Raw genomic sequence first — 18,502 nt, 5'->3', positions numbered from 1 at the left:
AAAAAATAAGTGTTTAAAATATTTAAATAACAGTATCATTTAAATTCACTAGTGAAATTAAGTTTTTTTGTTATAATTGTACTTTCTCTTTAGTGAGGTATCTATATTCGTCCTTTGGGAAGTAGTAATTATTATTTGTAATGATCAGATATGATCATAAAGAAAATGGCTCAGAGGCTTAGCAGTCTCATTCTATATTTTACAAGGAAGAAATATACTGAACTAAAATAAATGAGATTTAAAATTGATTTACAATTAAGGTAAGGATTTTTATGAATGGTAAAGAGACAAATATTTTATTGGTGATAATTCTTGACTTCTATATTTTGGATCTATTCATATTCCAAAATAGACTGATATATTTTTTAAAATATTTTTAAATTCAGTAGTTGGTATTTAGACTTCAGCACTAAGATACGTCTTATTTGTTGCATGGTGAAAGTACATCACATGTGTGCTATGTGGTCCTAACCTCTCAGAGCATCAGTTTTCTAATTTATAAAACTGCAATATATAATAATAGATTGTATAATAATGTGTAGTGACTACTTCCATTGTTCTTGCGATGATTCATATGTAATACCTAATGTGGTTTCTGGCATAGTGTAGAGAAATTGCTGTTGCCTTTATTAACAAGGAAAAACATATATAATTTAAGGGTTCTAAAGTCCTCTAGTTATAAACTCATTTTTGGTTATCTCAAGTTCTACAATTAGAAGTTCTTTCTTTGTCAGAGGGGGGCATCCATCAGACAAGGCAATTAATTAAGACGGTATTTCTGCAAGTATGTTCCTCAGAATGCAGGCTCTTTGGGATGTTAGGAAGTAATTATGATGGTGGAATAGTGAAGGGTGGAGAGATAAGGGAAGGAATTCTTGGTCAAGTGGGTTTGGGAGATCCTGTGTCAAACAAATATAAATGGGATTCTTTACTGAAGCACTTCCCAGTCTTTTTTATAATATTCAATTTCTCAGGGCTTTTTGTTTGCTTATTTTATCTAAAAAATTGAAAACTCCTTTTTCTCTGAAAACATGCTGTGGAAAATGCTGCTTTAAGACAGGCATGAGTTTATACTCTTATTTTAGGTCCCTTCTTAGGAAATGGCTTGAGAGAAGCAGTCAGCATACATCACTGTAGCTCAGAGGGACTTGGGGAGCTGGCGGGATGGACAACCAGGCTACTGGGAGCACTGGCTCATGACTTGACCTGTTTGGTATTACAGCTCATGCCCAGACCTACGATTTAGTATGGCTCTGTGTGATCAGGAGAAGACTTTCAGACAACAGAGGAAAGAAAACATAAGAGAAAGCATGAAGAAACTTTTGGGTCCAAAGAATAGTGAAGGATTGCATTCTGCACGTGATGTGAGTTGGAAACTTTTCACATGTTATTTAATAATAATTTAGCTTGGACAATTTCTCCAAGAATTTTACCCAAATGTGGCAATTTTGAGATTGAGCATTATTCCTTTAGTTTTTTAAGGTAAGGTAATGATTCGTAAATGAAACCTCTTTGAGGAAGATCATCGCAAATGATGCCATATTTGGTAATATTTATCAGCTATAGTTTTTATTTTCTGTTTTAGAGCAGTGTTAAGTTCATAACAAAACTGAGCAGAAAGCACAGAGAGTTCCAATATACTCCTCTCCCTGCATAACCTCCCAAGTTTATTCAGCTTCTTCAGAGAAACAGAACCAAAAGATATACACAGTAGATACGAGATTTATTATGAAGCTTGGCTCACATGGTTATGGAGGCCAGGTGGTTCCACAATATGTCATCTGCAAGCTGAAGAACCAGGGAAGCCAGTGGTGCAATTTAGTCTGAGACTAAGGTGCGCCAGTGGAGTAACTCCCAGTCAGAGACTGGGCAGTCGGAGCAAAAGGTGGAAATCTTGGAGTCTGAAGGTACGAGAGCTAGGAACAACAGTGTCTAAAGGCAGGAGAAAAGGCATGTCTCAGCTCAAGGACAGAGAGAGACTTGCCCGCCTTCCACCTTTTGTTCCCCTCCGGCCCTTCAAGGGTGGAATGACGTGCACCCATTGGCGAGGGTGGGTCTTTACTCAGTGTGCTGATTCACATATTAATCTCTTTGGAGAACACCCTCATGAGCACCCCCAGAAAGAATGTTTTCCTAGTGATTCGAGTATCCTTTAGTCTGGTCAGGCTGATAAATAAAATGAACGATTATACTGCCTAACTGTCAACATCTCACACCAGAGTGGTACATTTGTTGCAATCGATGAACCCTCATTGACACGTCATTATCGCCCAAGACCGAAGTTTACCTTAGGGCTCACTGTTGGTGGTGTGCATTCTGTGGGGTTTGGACAAATGTGTAATGACATGCATCTACCATCATAGTATCATACACAGTAGGTCACTGTCCTGAACATCCTCTGTGCTCCACGTATTTATCTCTCCTCCCCACCCTTGGCCCACTGATAACTTTTACTTTTACTGTCTCCATAGCTTTGCCTTTTGTCAGTTTGCCTAATGTCATATAGTTGGAACCATACAGTATGTAGCCTTTCCAGATAGGCTTCTTTCCCTTAGTAATATGAATTTAAGTTTCCTCCATGTCTTTTCATGGCTTGGATAGTGAATTTTATTTTAGTACTAAATAATAGCCCATTGTGTGGATATACCACATTTTATTTACTTATTTATATATACATGTATTTTTCAAAGGCATACTTATATATGAATAAAATGTTGTTTATTTTATCAATAGGAAAAGTTTAGTCTCAGATATAAAAGGATTACACTTACTTAATTTAATTGTAGGCTAAAATTAAACTGGAAATCATCATTCTAGCACTAGAAGAAAATGCCGTAAATCTTGTTAATAACGCAACTAACAAATGTAGGCAAACATGGGAGAAAAAAGAAAATGTTCCAAATCTTTATATTTTGTAGTAGAGTTAAATGATATCAAAAATTGACCACATTATCGTACTTTCAATATTTGTTTATAATATATGTGTATTTCAATATTTCTCCATAATTAGGATTATAAATCATTTCTTCATCTTAATGATTTTTATAATCCTCCATATTATATATATCTCCATAATTAGGATTATAAAAATCATTAAGATGAAGAAATGATTTATAATCCTAATTATGGAGAAATATTAGAATACACATGTATTATAAACAAATATTGAAAGTATTATCCTTCAATTGTACTTTTCTTTTTCTTCCCTTAAATTCCAGTAAAATGTAACATGATTTGTACTCCGTCATATATCTTATAATCCCCTTTTGGCTACCTATCCATTCATTTATTTCTTCTACGTATCTATCAATCACCTATCTAATCTGCTTGTCTACCCCTCTCTCTCTTTCTCTCTCTCTGTCCATCTTTCTATCTGAAACCTACAAAGATTAATTGCTGCAATGACGCTCATCAAATGATAATGAAGTTTCTGGTTAGTGGCATATCAGGTAATTTTTTACTTATTTTTTTATTTGAGCTTTTCTGTTAATTGAATACCTCAAGTGCATATAATTTATTTTCATAAAAATAATATTTTAATTAAATACATCAGAAAACATACGTGCATAGTGTTGTACACTCTTGAATTATTTCTTGTAGGAATTAATTTCATTAAATTTTTCATAAAATAATTTCATAAATAATTTCTTGAATTAATTCTTGTAGGAATTCAAAATTATTGCAAATTAAAGGCAGAATACAGCTGGAAATAAGACATACGTTCTAAGTAAGGGAGTCAAATGACCACTCCTGTCCCACATGTGGTTGAAGATTTCCAAATATGTTTTAGGCGTGCGTAGGGTTCAGAAGCCAACCTACTAATGCTAGAGTGGCTTGTGTTGTTATGGGAGCAGACTGTAAGTTAAGATGCTGTTTAAGGGGAATTTTTGCATAAAGGAAACTAAGGAGAGAAGTGAAACCTTCATTGAAGTTTGTGTTTTAGAGAGAGACTTCTCTTCAATCCTGCATCTACTGTTTTGTTTTGATTTGTTTTGTTTTGTTTTAGAGAAAGGGTCTTGCTTTGTTGCCCAGGTGGGAGTGCAGTGGTCCAATCATAGCCCACTGCAGCATCAAAGTCCTAACCTCCTAAGTAGCCAGGACGATGGGTGATGCCACTACACCCAGATAATTTGTGTGTGTGTATGTGTGTGTGTGTGTGTGTGTGTGTGTATGTGTGTGTGTGTGTATGTGTGTGTGTGTGTATGTGTGTGTGTGTGTATGTGTGTGTGTGTATGTATATATATATATAGTTTGTTTTGTTTTTCCAAGAGGTGGGCTCTCGCCGTATTGCCCAGGTTGGTCTCAAACTCCTGGGCTCAAGCAGTTCTCCCACCCTGCCTGCCAAAGTACTGAGATTACAAGCACAAGCCACCATGCTTGGCCAAGTCCCGTATCTTGCTTGTCACTGTAATAGATCCGTCTTAGAATGTGTGGTTATCTTGTCAGGCTAATTCGTTCTTGAAAAAACTGCTTTCTCTATACATTATTCAGAAATTTCTAGCTTCTCTGAAGCTTTTAGTGTGTGCGTGTTTCTTTTAATATAGATAACTTTTCAGTAGCAATTCTACAACATTTTTCTTTTTGTCTCCATCCTTATTTGGTATTGGTATACCCTCAAAACAGAAAAATGATATTACAAATTCATTTCATTTCTAGCACTGGTTATTTATTGAGGTGCTGTGCTAGGTGCTAGAAAAGAATAAAGCTGAGATGGCTAGCCCTGAGGAGTTACTTTCCTTAGTGATTTTTAAAGCCTTGTTTGGAAGAACGATATTTAAGCGGACAAAACCAAGGATGTGATGTGTTAAGTTCTTAATAAAGAGGTGTGAACTGAGGGACAGGAATAATTGCAAGAGGGTGACTCACTCTCTCTGCAGTAGATATGACAGAAATTTCTTTCAGAGTTGAAGACTGTTGGCCATGCCTTGAGGTGTGAGCTTGCTAGAAGAACAATTAGGAAATTCATATTTCTTTTAAGTCAAGATTGTCAACTTTATTTGGGAAATCGTGCCTTGCAATCTCAGAGTTTCCCGGCCAAAGTGCTTTCCAGTTATTTGCAACAATTATTTTCTTTACTGCTATCAGCTGGATACTTCCTGTTCTCTTCGAGACAGATAGTCCTGTCTCTTAATGAAAGAGAAATAAAAAGTTAGGAGATGACAAATGCTTCGTTTCTTGCTATGGAATTGACATACTCCATAACCAATGCCTGTCCTTTAACTTCCCTCCTAGTTCAATGGAGAAACTATTCCCTTTGCTTCCAAATGCAGATGCCCATCAGATATGGATCCTAAGCTCCTCTTGAGAACCCCAATGTAGCTACTATTCACATTTTCCCAGGTCACTCTCAACCCATATTGTCAGCATCTACCTCTGTGTGGATATTTCCTATAAAAATATAAACATGTTCTAAACTCCGATATAAAAAGAACAAAAAACATTTCTTGGCTTCTGTATTCTCTCCTCCTTTCTGCTCTATTTCTCCCCTTACCTTCACAAACATCTCCAGAATTTTCTGTACAAGCTTATTCTCTGCCTCCTTTAGTCAGGAGTACTAATAAACATACAGGATCTTGTTCTCGCCCTATCTTACCTAACCTTGCAGCTGCAAATGACACACCTCCTAACGCTTTGAAACATTGTCTGCCCTTCACATACGACCTTTTCGTGGTCTTCATCATGACTTTTTGGTGTTCTTTACCAGCTGTTCTTCATCTGAGCATTCCTTAAATATAGTAGTTCCTCAAGTCATAGTCCTAAGTCCTCTTTATCCTCATTCTATTTTTTTTTTTTTTTTTTTGAGGTAGGGTTTCGCTTTGTCACCCAGGATGGAGTGCAGTGGCACCATCTTGGCTCATTGCAGCCTCGACTTCACAGGTTTAAGTGATCCTCCTGCCTCAGCCTCCCAAAGTGCTGGGATTACAGGTGCATGCTACCATGCTGCGTGATAAATACATTTTTCTAGGCAATTGGGATTTAAATCTAGGATTCTCAGTAGGGTGTGGTGGCTCTCACCTGTAATCTCAGCATTTTGGGAGGACGAAGCAGGAGGATCAAGACCAGCCTGGCCAACATGGTGAAAACCTATCTCTACAAAAAACACACAAAAATTAGGTGTGGTGGTACACACCTGTGGTCCCAGCTACGTGGAAGGCTGAGGCAGGGGGATCGCTTGAACCTGCAAAGCAGAGGGTGCAGTGAGCCAAGATGGTAGCACTGCACTCCAGCCTATGTGACAAAGTGAGACCTTGTCTCAAACAACAACAACGACGACAAAAAGGAGTTTCTCTCTGGCTTATGATGTCACCCAACATCTGTGTGCTAAGAAAGACTTTCACATGTAGATCAACAACTTAGAACCTCTCTTCCGAGCTTCAGATCTAAATATCTACACTCACTTGACTTCTTTACATTTATTGCTCCCAGCATCTCAAACTCTGCCTGTCTAAAGCTGAACACCAAGTCTTGTCTTTCTCTATGCCTTGTATAGAGAGGACTTACATGTGTTTGTGTATTGAGAGGACTTGGACTTGTCTCCCTCTTCCCACTTTCTGTTTGCAATGAATTCAGAGTGAACGTTTCAAAACAGAAATCTAATTCCACCCACGCCAAGCTTAAAATCCTTCACTGCTCTTTGACCCTTAGCTGCAGATTCTTTCTAGCTTCATTTTTGCCAGTTTATCCTGAATTCCCACACTCCCTCCCGGTAAGCACTTCTTAGTTCTTTCTCTAAAGAACCTTTTCCCAGTTGGAGGTCTCCAGTATGGTACTGCTTCTCACTCCAATAGGCTTCCCCTATGCAACCCCGCTCTCCACTTCACCCCCTTTGTAGCTAACACTCTCCCATTCTTTAATCAGCACATAGGTAATTTCTTCTGAGACTCCCCCAGATCATATCCTCCTTCCTTTCCCCTCAGTCTAAGTTAGTTCTCTCAGTTATACTCTCTTAGGGCATATATGCACATTCTTTCCTCAGCGTTTAGCCTGGTTGGTACTTTAAAAATTTCTTGTAAAAATATTTATTTGGTGACTGTTTTCTCCATTAGAATTTAAGTTTTATGAGGACCAGGACAATATCTGTGTTATTCATCTCTGTATTCGAAACACCTAGCATAGCTCCTAGTATGGTCGATCCTTGGTGAATATTTGGTTGTGTGCGTCAGGGCACAAATTTAGGCATTGCATGCATGGAGTAAATTTGCTAAAGGGAGAGACATCACAGTTCTGAAACAGGAGTGCCAGTATCGGGTTGCCGGGGAGACACCGGTTAAGGAGAAGATTTTGATGAGATCTTGGCTTAGACTCTTGAGTTAGAAATTTATGTAGGACACATTGGTTGGCATTTTTTCTTAGGTTCTTCTTTTCAAAAATAAGTTTCTGCTGCCACCTCTAGTAACTCCTCCTTTTGTGGAAAGGATTAGTAAGTCTTCCTGGGAAAATATGACTTCGCTTAATATTCATACGAATGACAGTATAATAACTTTTCTGCAACAGATGGGGAATGAGGTAATTAATTATGCTTTTTCTCTGGCTGTCCTTCAAAAAATATGAAATTCATGTGTTTGGAAGTCATTTCTAGAATGAAAACTTTTGCTGTTGCTTTTTCCGTTTCAGTCTGTGCTGTTTTCTCTTGGCAGAAATAATCAGCTTAGAAGTTATCAGCGCCACCCGTTCCCATAACAAAAGTCACATTTTTCTATTTTTATGTTACTTCTTGGATCTCTTAACTTTCCACATCCTTTGCTTCCTGTCAAGGTCTTCACTTTCTGTTCGGTACTGGCCAGCTGGCCTCTGTGAGGTACAGAAGAGTGGGCTGTTGTGGCAGTTTGTGCAGTGAGCAAGAACAGCATTCAGGTTAGAACTCAATGTTGAAAAATATTTAATGGATTTGGGCAGTACATATTTGGGCACATTGTTTTACCTTTGTGCTTCACTTGTAAGATTTTGTGGCATAACAGACGTGGTCACTAATTGTTATATTTACGACAGCCTTATTTTTAAATTAGTTTTTCTGCCTGTATAATGAACTAGTCAAATAGTTAAGGTTTTCTACAATCTAAGTTTATTCTCTTAAATACTAAATTTTTTTAAAAAATAGTCATTTTGATTATGTAGATAGAAATCTTTCTTAAATGTGTAGTTTCTTGCTCAGACCGAACCCATTTGGGCATTCTTAGGCTTGCCTCCTTTGCATCCAGCTGCCATTTTCCTGTGCCCTGTGTTGGCTGCTTGAAGTGATTTCTTCGCACTTCCCTTTTCTCTTTCAACTTTGTTGCTCTGGAATTCAAATCTGATAAGCAAACTTGCTGTTAGAACAGCGTCTCTAATTAATATAATTTCTTTATGAGAAGAGGGCTGAGATTTTTTTTCTGGGGACAAGATATATGACTTTGTGTATAAGGATTTTTGAAGTATTTTGATGGTTCAGAGGCCACTCTTAAATGTTCTTGTTCTAAAATAGTTTTTGGTCAGATGACGTTTTCAGATTACAGTTGTGTCTGTGAAATGAAATGTTACTATCCAGTCTCTATGGCCCCTAAAAACTAGCTATAACTTAACAAGGTTGGTCGGGGGAGTAAAATCTGGAATTAGAGAAGGAAAGAGAAATGAGAGAAGAAAAGATACTTCTTGTCACTCTTTTTACATCAGAGTGTAGAAGAGATAATGTTTCTTCTTAAGGAAGACTATAAGGACTGTTCCTCAGTTTAAACAGACAGCTTTGGATGAAAACAGAAATACAATATGGACCTTAAGTAATTAATTCTGAGTGCCTGGCACTCACGTTTGTCATATAAGTTAAGTGAAAGACTAGAGAGACAGAGGTCATAAACTTTGGGAGGGCGAGGCTGAGCAAGACGGTTTCTGAAGGAGGTAAGAGCAGCCAACTTTGAGTTGTCAATAAGCATGGCCATTCCTGTGTTTCTGCTGTTTCCTTCAGCGAGAATCTTTTTCCACCTATTTCCACCTTCATTCTGACAATGGCACTTTGTATTATCAATCTTTATTCTTCTTTCAGATGATAAAGGTCAAAAGGCAGGCAGTGAAGGGCTCCCTTTAGTGATGTATAGAAAGATGGACTGAGCAGGCCTGGGCTTCCAAGGGTCAGGTTTCAGGAATCCAGAGGCGAAGCTGAAGTTTTCTTATCAGAGGAAGTGGTGGGATATAAACAGCCAAAGAATAAAACGGAGTTGGAAACTGGTCTCACTGGTCTAAAGATCAGGTTAGATATCTAAGAGGCCCAGACTGAACTCAGTAAGCTGGTGCACTCTGAGGGGGCCCGGAGCCCTTGACTGCTGAGAAATAGAAGCTTTTAGGGAAACTGGGTCAGGGAGAGGCCAGCAAATGCCCACACGTCAGGAGCAATGGAGTGGCATATAAGAAAAGGTGCTACATATATACACCATGGAATATTATGCAGCCATAAAAAACGATGAGTTCATGTCCTTTGTAGGGACATGGATGAATCTGGAAACCATCATTCTCAGCAGCAAACTGACACAAGAACAGAAAAACAAACCCCACATGTTCTCACTCATAGGTGGGTGTTGAACAATGAGATCACATGGACACAGGGAGAGGGGCATCACACACTGGGGTCTGTTGCAGAGGAATAAGGGAGGGACAGCAGGGGGTGGAGAGGTTGCGTAGGGATAACATGGGGAGAAATGCCAGATATAGGTGATGGGGGATGGAGGCAGCAAACCACATTGCGATGTGTGTACCTATGCAACAATCCTGCATGTTTTGAACAAGTACCCCAGAACCTGAAGTGCAATAAAAAATATAAATAAAAGAAAAGTAAAGGTGCTAGATTTCCTGCTGAGGTTGTTGCTTACTTGCAACAATAAGCAGATGATCTTACCATTATAATGTGGGCTCGGCAGCCCATTTTGCAGATTTGGACTTGCCAGTCTGCACATTGGTATGAGACAATTCATCATAATAAATTGCTTTCTGTATATCCACCCATCCTGTTGGTTCTGTTTCTCTGAAGAACCCTGACTAATACAGGGGCCAAGGAGAGACATGTTCTAATGTACTTGTCTATGAAAAACAAAAATATTCTTGAGTACTTCAGAATTTTCTTTTGAAAGGGAGGCAGTAATATCAGTAAGCTTATCAGGATAATTCAATCAAAACACAAGGTTTTTGATAAATGAAAATTCATTTCCCGTGATCATATGAAAGAAGTATGGGAAATATTTGTTGACATCATTTATACGTAAATACTAGTGAACCCCAAACCTTCTCAGCAACACTTATTTGATTCTCTTCGTATTAGAATCATGACTAATAGCTGAACCTTATAACTTCCATGTTATTTATTTGAACATTATTTCAGAATGAGCAAGACTATTAAAACTCCAAATGTGGTCTTTGTTTATTGTGTAAAATGTTCCGATATTATTTGAAGTGATACATAATTTGAAATATAGTTTGCGTAAGCATCAATGGTTTCTCTCCATAAAGGTTACCCCTTTCTGAGCAATGACAAAGAGGAAAGGCAAGGAATTTTGGTGCCAGTCATATCTCAGTTTAAATCCTGGTTGTACTACTTATTAGCTATCTATGGACAAGGTATTATCTGCACTCCTCACTTGAAAAATGAAACAAACAGTGACTTCCTTTTGCGAGCTGGGAAGATTAAATGAAATAAATTGTATAAAAGTGTCCATGAGAGAGTGCAAGGCACACAATATGTTCTTAATAAATCTAATTTTCTGTTCTTTTTATAGTTCATAGTTACAATTTTATAGTTTTATTATTGATGTTTCTATAGATGTTATGGAATCTAGAATGTTACTAGTGGCTAAAAGCTTCAAGATCAATATTTTTATATATTAATATATCAAGATCAATATTTTTATATATTAATATATCAAGATCAATATTTTTATACATAGGTAAACTGAGCCCACAGAGGATTTTCGTGGCCTTAGGACACAGAGTTAGTTGGGGAAAAGTAGGAGCTATTTGTTTTGAGAGACAAAGTAGAACATAGTGAAATAACAGCTTTGTTATATGATAGATCCAAAGAAAGTGGTATCAAATACCACTTTCTAGCTTTGAGATATTGGAAAAAATGTTTTTTTTGTGTGTGTTTAAGATGCTTTATTTTTAAAAATAGGGTTATTGGCCCCATGTGGTGGTTCATGCTTGTAATCCCAGCACTTTGGGAGGCTGAGGTTGATGGATCCCTTGAGTCTGGGAGTTTGAGTCCAGCCTGGGTAACATGGAAAAACCCTGTCTCTATTCCACTACAGTCCAGCCTGGGTGACAGAGAGAGACGCCAGCTTGGGGGACAGAGAGAGACTTTGTCTCAAAAACAAAACGAACAAACAAAAAAGGTGTAATAATATGTACGGATATGTTATGAAAATTAGATGATATAATGTAAATGCATGCTCAACAAATGAAGGTAATTACAATCTGCACAGTCAATTATTTGATTATTCAACTTTACGTACAAATATCTGACATTTTCCTTCCCCGATGACAACAGAAGTATCTGAATTAACACCCTTACCTGAAAACCTCCTGTAGAGTTACTTCAAAGCAATAATGAGAACAGTAGGTTACCTAACACATGAATTCCAGTTTAATAGGAGGCTGTTTCCAGAAAATTCCAAGCAACATACAATAAGCATCTTCAGTATGTGTCGGGCTGTTGACATTTGAAGAAGGACATCTGGGAAGTTGTTTTCTTCGGATTAGAGAAGATTTTATGTTCATTTTCCCGGTTTTTCTTATTAAATCTCCTGCTGAATACCAGTGCAGGCTGTTTGCTGTGTGTTGAAGTCAACAGTATAATGTTACTAAGAACTTTTTTTTCTATTCTAAACTACCTGATTTGTATTGGGTTGGTTATTTTTAATAATACAGTGCTACAATTAACCATACCTACAGACTCAAAGGCCCCCAAATACGTTTTAAATATGAACAACCTTCTGTCTTCTGCAGTATCAACCTTGAAATTGTTTTTCCTTAATGCATTTCATAATCCTATCTTCCCAACTCCCCAGTACACTCCTGCTACAATACTAAGACCCCAAGTATTTTGGTTCCCAAATCTCCGACCCTTTCTTGCTTATGACTACCTTAGTCTGAACCTTAGGCCCAGAACTGAGCACACTGCAATGTTAAATGTTTGCTTTTATTATTACTATTGTTTGTTGTTGTTATACTGCCTTTCAAGGCTGAATTCAAATCCCTCCCCTTCGTTCTAACTTCATACCTAGCTTCCTTACAACTACTGTTGCACCTAATACTTTATTTTACTCTATTCACCCTCTCTGTAACCTACTTTAGTTTCCTATCTTAGCTTTATTTCCCCCTCCAGACAAGCTTTTAAGGACTTATATATTTTACTTTATTTATAATTTTAAAATCTGTTTGAGAGCATGGTGTTTATGCGAACCTATATACATCAAAATAAAGATACACACACACACACACACACACACACACACACAGGTTCAAAGCTATTTAGATCCTTCCATTACACTGCACAACCTCATTATGAGGTTTCCGGTTTGCAGGTAGTTTGATGCCTAATGTTTTTTGATTTGAGACCAGTAGAGTACAGATCTGGGTTAGGAATTTAGTTGTAGGGGTTCTATCCACTGCTCTAACTCTAATAAGATCTAGCCTCTGCAGATTTCTCTTTCTCAATGTAAAGCATAAATATTTGCTATTATTATTATTATATTGCCTATATAGTCTACCCCCTTTCAGGGCTCAGTTCAAATCCTTCCTCTTTGTCTAAATTCATATCTGGCGTCCTTACAACTACTATATCTTATAACTACAATCTTTTTGGTCCTTCTTGTTGTAAAATAATCACCACACGAATATATGTATACATCTATTGGTAAGTGGCCACTCAGGGTTCAGGTTCCAATACTTGAAACACAATGTATTCATGTTGTATATTCAGCATTTCTAAGTCCGAGCACACTGTTTCTTCCTTTGCCTAACTTCGTGCTTTGGGATCCTTGTTCTGGGTAATGATAGCATCATCCGCTTAAGAGCAAAGCTAGAAACCCTAAATCTGACCACCCACCTTCCTCTCTGTTACTGCTAACATCAGATTGGTCACCAGATGTTAAAGATTCTCTCTGTAAATGTAACTTGAAGGCAAGGTGCTTACTCAACTGCTAGTAGATCTTACACAAGTAACATCAGGCATCATTATAGAACTTTCATTTGCAAAACCAACAGATACTTTCCTTCTGCTCACCTTACATGATTTCTGAGGGTTAAATAAAACAATATTCCTGAAAGCAAGCCAAAAATTTGCAAAAGGTTGAACAAATATAGACTATTGTTATTATTAAATAGAGTAAGTTGGTCATTTTCATAATATCTGTTTTCCAATAGACATTGCTTTTTAATTTTCTTATATGGAACATTCATTTCTTTTCTTTTTTCTTTTTGAGACAGAGTCTTGCTCTGTTGCCCAGGCTGGAGTGCAATGGCACAATCTCGGCTCACTGAAACCTCTGCCTCCTGGGTTACAGCAATTCTCCTGCTTCATCCTCCCAAGTAGCTCGGATTATAGGCACCTTCTAGCATGCCCAGCTAATTTTTTTTTTTTTTTGTATTTTTAGTAAAGACAGGGTTTCACCATATTGGTCAGGCCAGTCTTGAACTCCTGACCACAGGTGATCCACCCACCTTGGCCTTCCAAAGTGCTAGTATTACAGGCATTAGCCACCGCACCCAGCCTTATTTTCTTGCTTTAAAAAATTAGGCCATTACTAAAGTATGAAGTTAACTTACACTTCTTTATGACAAAATATGGGATATATAATGTAAAAATTGAGACTAAAGGGAACTGTATTTTATGATTTTCACTTTGTGTACAAATCTCTGTGTCGCATCATTTCAGGTGCCTGTGGTAGCCATATTGGGTTCAGGTGGGGGTTTCCGAGCCATGGTGGGATTCTCTGGTGTGATGAAGGCATTGTACGAATCAGGAATTCTGGATTGTGCTACCTACGTTGCTGGTCTGTCTGGCTCCACATGGTCAGTATACATTTTTAATTTTAGTTTTATAATTTTAAATATTTAGGATTTATCTAACTCAAGTACTAAAAGAGAAAAGAGGATTTAGGAAATTGAACATTAACTTTAAATTACTGAAACTTTCCAGTTTGATGCCACAATCTGCTTTAAAAGATTTTTTAAAGACAAATTCATACCTAATAGTAAATTTTGTTGCAAATTTACTTTTTTGAAGCCACTTTGTAACTTAAAATGTAGTTAAAACATAAAAAAGACAAATTGAAAGTAATTCTAGATAAATATAGAAGTGGAACAACATACTCTACCCATAATTAAGTTAATCTTCTTATAATTTGCTGATTTGTAGTCCTTCAGTGAACATGTCTAACTCTACATGATTCATTCCATATTCATTTTCTTCTTTAGGGCAAATAGTATAAGAAGCAAGACACCATAATATACAGAACAAAGAAAACAATTTTGAATATGGAAATACTATATATTTCATTGGTTTTCATCTAAGTATATATGACATTAGTCCTTTAAATGTATTTAGGTGAAGACTTAAAACATCAGCTAAATTTAGGTGGAGACTTAAAACATATGTATAATACTTGTAACTTTCTAGATTTTCACAAATATATTTATAAAACATTTTCAGAAATGATACTACATACTTTTGGTTTGCTTACCTCACATAAGCACATTGAAAATCAAATGAAATCCTTGCTCACATGTCTCAAATAAGAGTATCACCTTATTAATGAAGATCTGTCTTGGACTTATAAGGCCTTTTCATTCATTCGGCCATGGCAAAACTCATCTATCAGATTATCATATTATAGATGTCTAGCATTTTAAAGTTTCTGTGCCATTTTATCTTGTGAGACAGATATGAGTTTATTTGTTTTTATGCTAAAGAAAATTTGACATAGAAGCCAAATGACTTGTCTAACATCACTAGTAGAGCTAGCATATAAACTCAGGCTTTTGATCTGTCATTCTGAGTTCTTCCTACTAAACCACACTTTTTTCTTGGACATATATATTTCATAGAGAATATCACATTTAAATAATCTACAGTTTTTTAAAAACGTTTGAATCAGACTAGTTCTGAGACAAAAACCTAGAGTCAGCATTGCTGTCTCCTCTGTATGGACCCTCAAAATGATTTATTTCTTCTGAAAGCAGGGAGTAGCCCATCATCATTCTTTCCCTTGAAGGAAAGAGCAGGCATCTGCCTGTTTAATGAGTAATGTGTTAGAAAATCTTGGACCCTTCCATTGGTTCGCCTACTCAATCATTTTGTTATTATTCTTCAAGTGGTTTTCTTTCTTTATACTCATTATTTATGAGATCCCTGTTGTCTATCACTGACAAATGTAAGAAGCTCACTTTCTTAAACTCATCTAATAAAGCAAGACTAGACCTTGAGTGCTGATTTGGGGATATAATTGTGTATGCATGAGCTATATTAGAACTGCAGTTATTGCTTTGGTTATAGATTTGGTGCAATATCTTCTTATATTCTCCTGTCAGTAAACATGTCCTGTAAAATGTAATAAAAGGATTTTAAATGGGCACACACACACATTTATATATATATATATATATGAGATACACTGTGAAAGATAAAGAAGTATATATGTATATCTATATATATAGATACATAGAGAGAAGTATATATATTCTCTCTATATACTATATATATACTTATATAATATATACATAGTTATAGAATATATATATATATATATATATTTATACTCTGTCTTTCACAGTCTTATTTCCTTAAAGATCAGCTTTTCCCTTTTTATTTCGCTTCCTTAAAAGGCTGCTCACTCCTTGTAACAGATTTTCATTCACAGGCCACTTAATTTGCGAAGTTTTTTGTTTTCCTTGACTTCTTTGGGTACGTGGAATGGAGGGGGCCGAGACTGGAGACTGAGACGTTTTGCACATTGCTTTGTGTTTCTTTCTGATTGTTCCTATCGGGCCTCTTTGATTTTATTTCATCCTCTCTGGTCTCTCCTCCGTACGTTGTCCCTACCACTTCCACAGTTTTTCTCCTTCATGTGGGCTTTCCCTCAGGGCTTCTCTTTTGGTCTGTTATATCGATATGTCCTCCACAGGTAGTTCCACCAACTTCTGCCATTTTAGCTATTATCATCAATAATTTAATTCATGGAATCCTATAACACTCCGAAACTTAATAGATAAAAAGAAAATAACACCCTAATGGAGGCTGCAGATAAGCTGTCATAGAAGCGAATCAAATGAAAAATGAGATCTAGAGGGAAGGATTTTTCAAGAAGGAGGGATATTTTAAAATGTTGAAAATCTGTGAAAAGCTTAGCAAAGGACTGAGTTTGGTTAGTGGTTTTAGCAGGAACCACTGATTAAAGTAATTAAAAGATAATTTTGAACATGAAATTGCAAAAAATAAGGGTTGAATAAAACATTAAAGTACAAAAAATAGGACTATGACCTCATAAGAGCCATCTATTATTTCAAGTACTTTGTTTGGAAAAGAAGGTGGGAGTCATTATTTGAAGGGAACATAGGGCCTGGGGAAGGGTTTTTATTTCTTTTTTCAGAATTTAAGAAAGTTGAGCATTTTCGAAGATGTCTGAGGTGTAGGAAAGTGTCGAGGGATAGATGGAAGGTAAAAAAATAGATCATGGATAGAAAAAGACCAGCAGAGACAGGACACAGATGGAAAGCACAGGTGAAGGTGTTAACCAAAGAAAGAAGAGATGCTCCCTGAGGCACAAGTAAAGGTGGTCAGGATGATTCATGGTCACAGTTCTCTCTAAAAAAGTATAAGTAAGAAGGTAAAAAGTTCAAAGGAAGGAATTCGGAAAGGCTTGGAAAAACAAATTACGCTTCTGTGTTGTGTAATCTTTTATATTCTGCTGATACACAGCCGTGATTTGGTGTAAGTGAGGTAATACGGAAATATCTGGAGAAGCCCTGGACCTCCCAGAAAGTTTTCTGTGATCATAAAAGAGAATTTTGGGTAGGATAAGGCTTCCCTTATAGCTGCTGCTACCTTTATGGTAATTACTTCTGAGATTAATTTTGGATGATACTTGTGATTCTTTAACTCTAAGTATTAGCTAACCTGGAGACCTGAAATGAGTGAACTCAAAAATCAGGACAGTAATCCTGTGTTCTTTTACTCAGGATTAGCACAGCTTTCTTCCTCGGCTGTTCTTCCAGGGGCTATTGCATGTTGACTGCCATGTTTGTACAGTATTGCCATCTAAAAAGAAATGAGAACAGCTCTGCATCTGTAGACAACATGGCCCAATTTACTGAACTAACTAAAATAGAATTTGAGAGTGAGAACATTCAGCTTAGTAGTACAAAAAATTGCTGGAACAATGAAAAAAGAAACAGCATTAACAGAAATGGTCACATAAGGTATAACAGACTCAAAGGTCAATATTTGTTAGAGAAAATTTGTTGTTTAAGGGCTAAGATTGTCTTGTTCCCTAATGAATCTCTCTTACTAGCACAGTGCCTGACTTTATTTAGGTCATAGTTGCTTAATCACTAAATAAAGAAATGTGTAAGTAGCTGCATTTTATGGAAAAATTAATTTAGGAGTTTTTAAAGGATTTTAAGCTATTTGCTTAACAGGTGTTGAGGGTCTTCTGAAGAAGATTTGAGATTCTAAATCTTAGTTGCAGATGAAAATCACTTCTGCCCTTTTTTAAGCCCCCAAATTCTAAATGTTTATCCCTGAAGGTTCGGATTCAGCAAGTCCTGGTGGTTAGCTACTGATATTTTAGAACATTGACAATTTGATTTGGAGACAGGCATTGAACTGAACATTTCTTCTTCTCTGGCTGATTTGCATCTAAAATGTCACACGACCTAAAATGCATTTAGACTAAAAAAATGAGGTGTCCTCTCTTATAAATATGTTGAAAAATTAGAGGCAAATGTTTACAGATTTATCGACAAATAAACCTAAGACCCTTTCATTCATTAACTAATTTATAGAGGTCCTCCTATGTCTAAGCTACTCTCTCTTTGAAAATTGATTGGTATAATTGGGAAACATTATTGGTAAAGAGATGAAAATAAAGGCTTAACTATAGATTTAGAAATTGGGATAACATTTGTATATTTGATTTTTTATTTTTTGAGACAATCTCACTCAGATGTAACTGCAGGGATACCATGAAAAGACAATCTAACTCATTTTGTGAATTCTGAGGAATATATGTCATAAATGCTGAACAAGCACAGACCATTAACCCAATGTCAATGGTTGAAGTATTTCAGGTTTTTCTGTCTCTCACCAGGGCTTATATTTCTAAGCCGACTGCTTAACAAGGTGGGGGAGTGGGGAGGAGAAAGACAGAGATAGAGAGAGAGATGGAGAGAGAGAACACTAGTTTACTTCAACCTTCAGAGAGTACATTGTGCATTCATTAAAAGTTATGATGAGGTCCAGAATATCATATCTTTATTGGTTTGGATG

General features: G+C 36.7%; 1 protein-coding gene across 1 annotated transcript in view; it reads left to right on the top strand.

The window, feature by feature from the left end:
• The window catches only part of PLA2G4A (phospholipase A2 group IVA), a 147,012-nt gene that overhangs the window by 77,311 nt on the left and 51,199 nt on the right, over positions 1 to 18,502 (top strand). The window contains exons 7-8 of the mRNA XM_032291137.1: positions 1,223 to 1,364; positions 13,892 to 14,028. Coding sequence (XP_032147028.1) covers positions 1,223 to 1,364; positions 13,892 to 14,028 — 279 coding nt within the window. The remainder of the gene's footprint in view (positions 1 to 1,222; positions 1,365 to 13,891; positions 14,029 to 18,502) is intronic.

This window comes from Sapajus apella, unplaced genomic scaffold, assembly GCF_009761245.1.
Source record: "Sapajus apella isolate SASKATOON/1434 unplaced genomic scaffold, GSC_monkey_1.0 scaffold25, whole genome shotgun sequence".
NCBI lineage: Eukaryota > Metazoa > Chordata > Mammalia > Primates > Cebidae > Sapajus > Sapajus apella.
The sequence above is the reverse complement of the archived record's forward strand: the minus strand, read 5'-3'. Positions and strand labels throughout refer to the sequence as shown.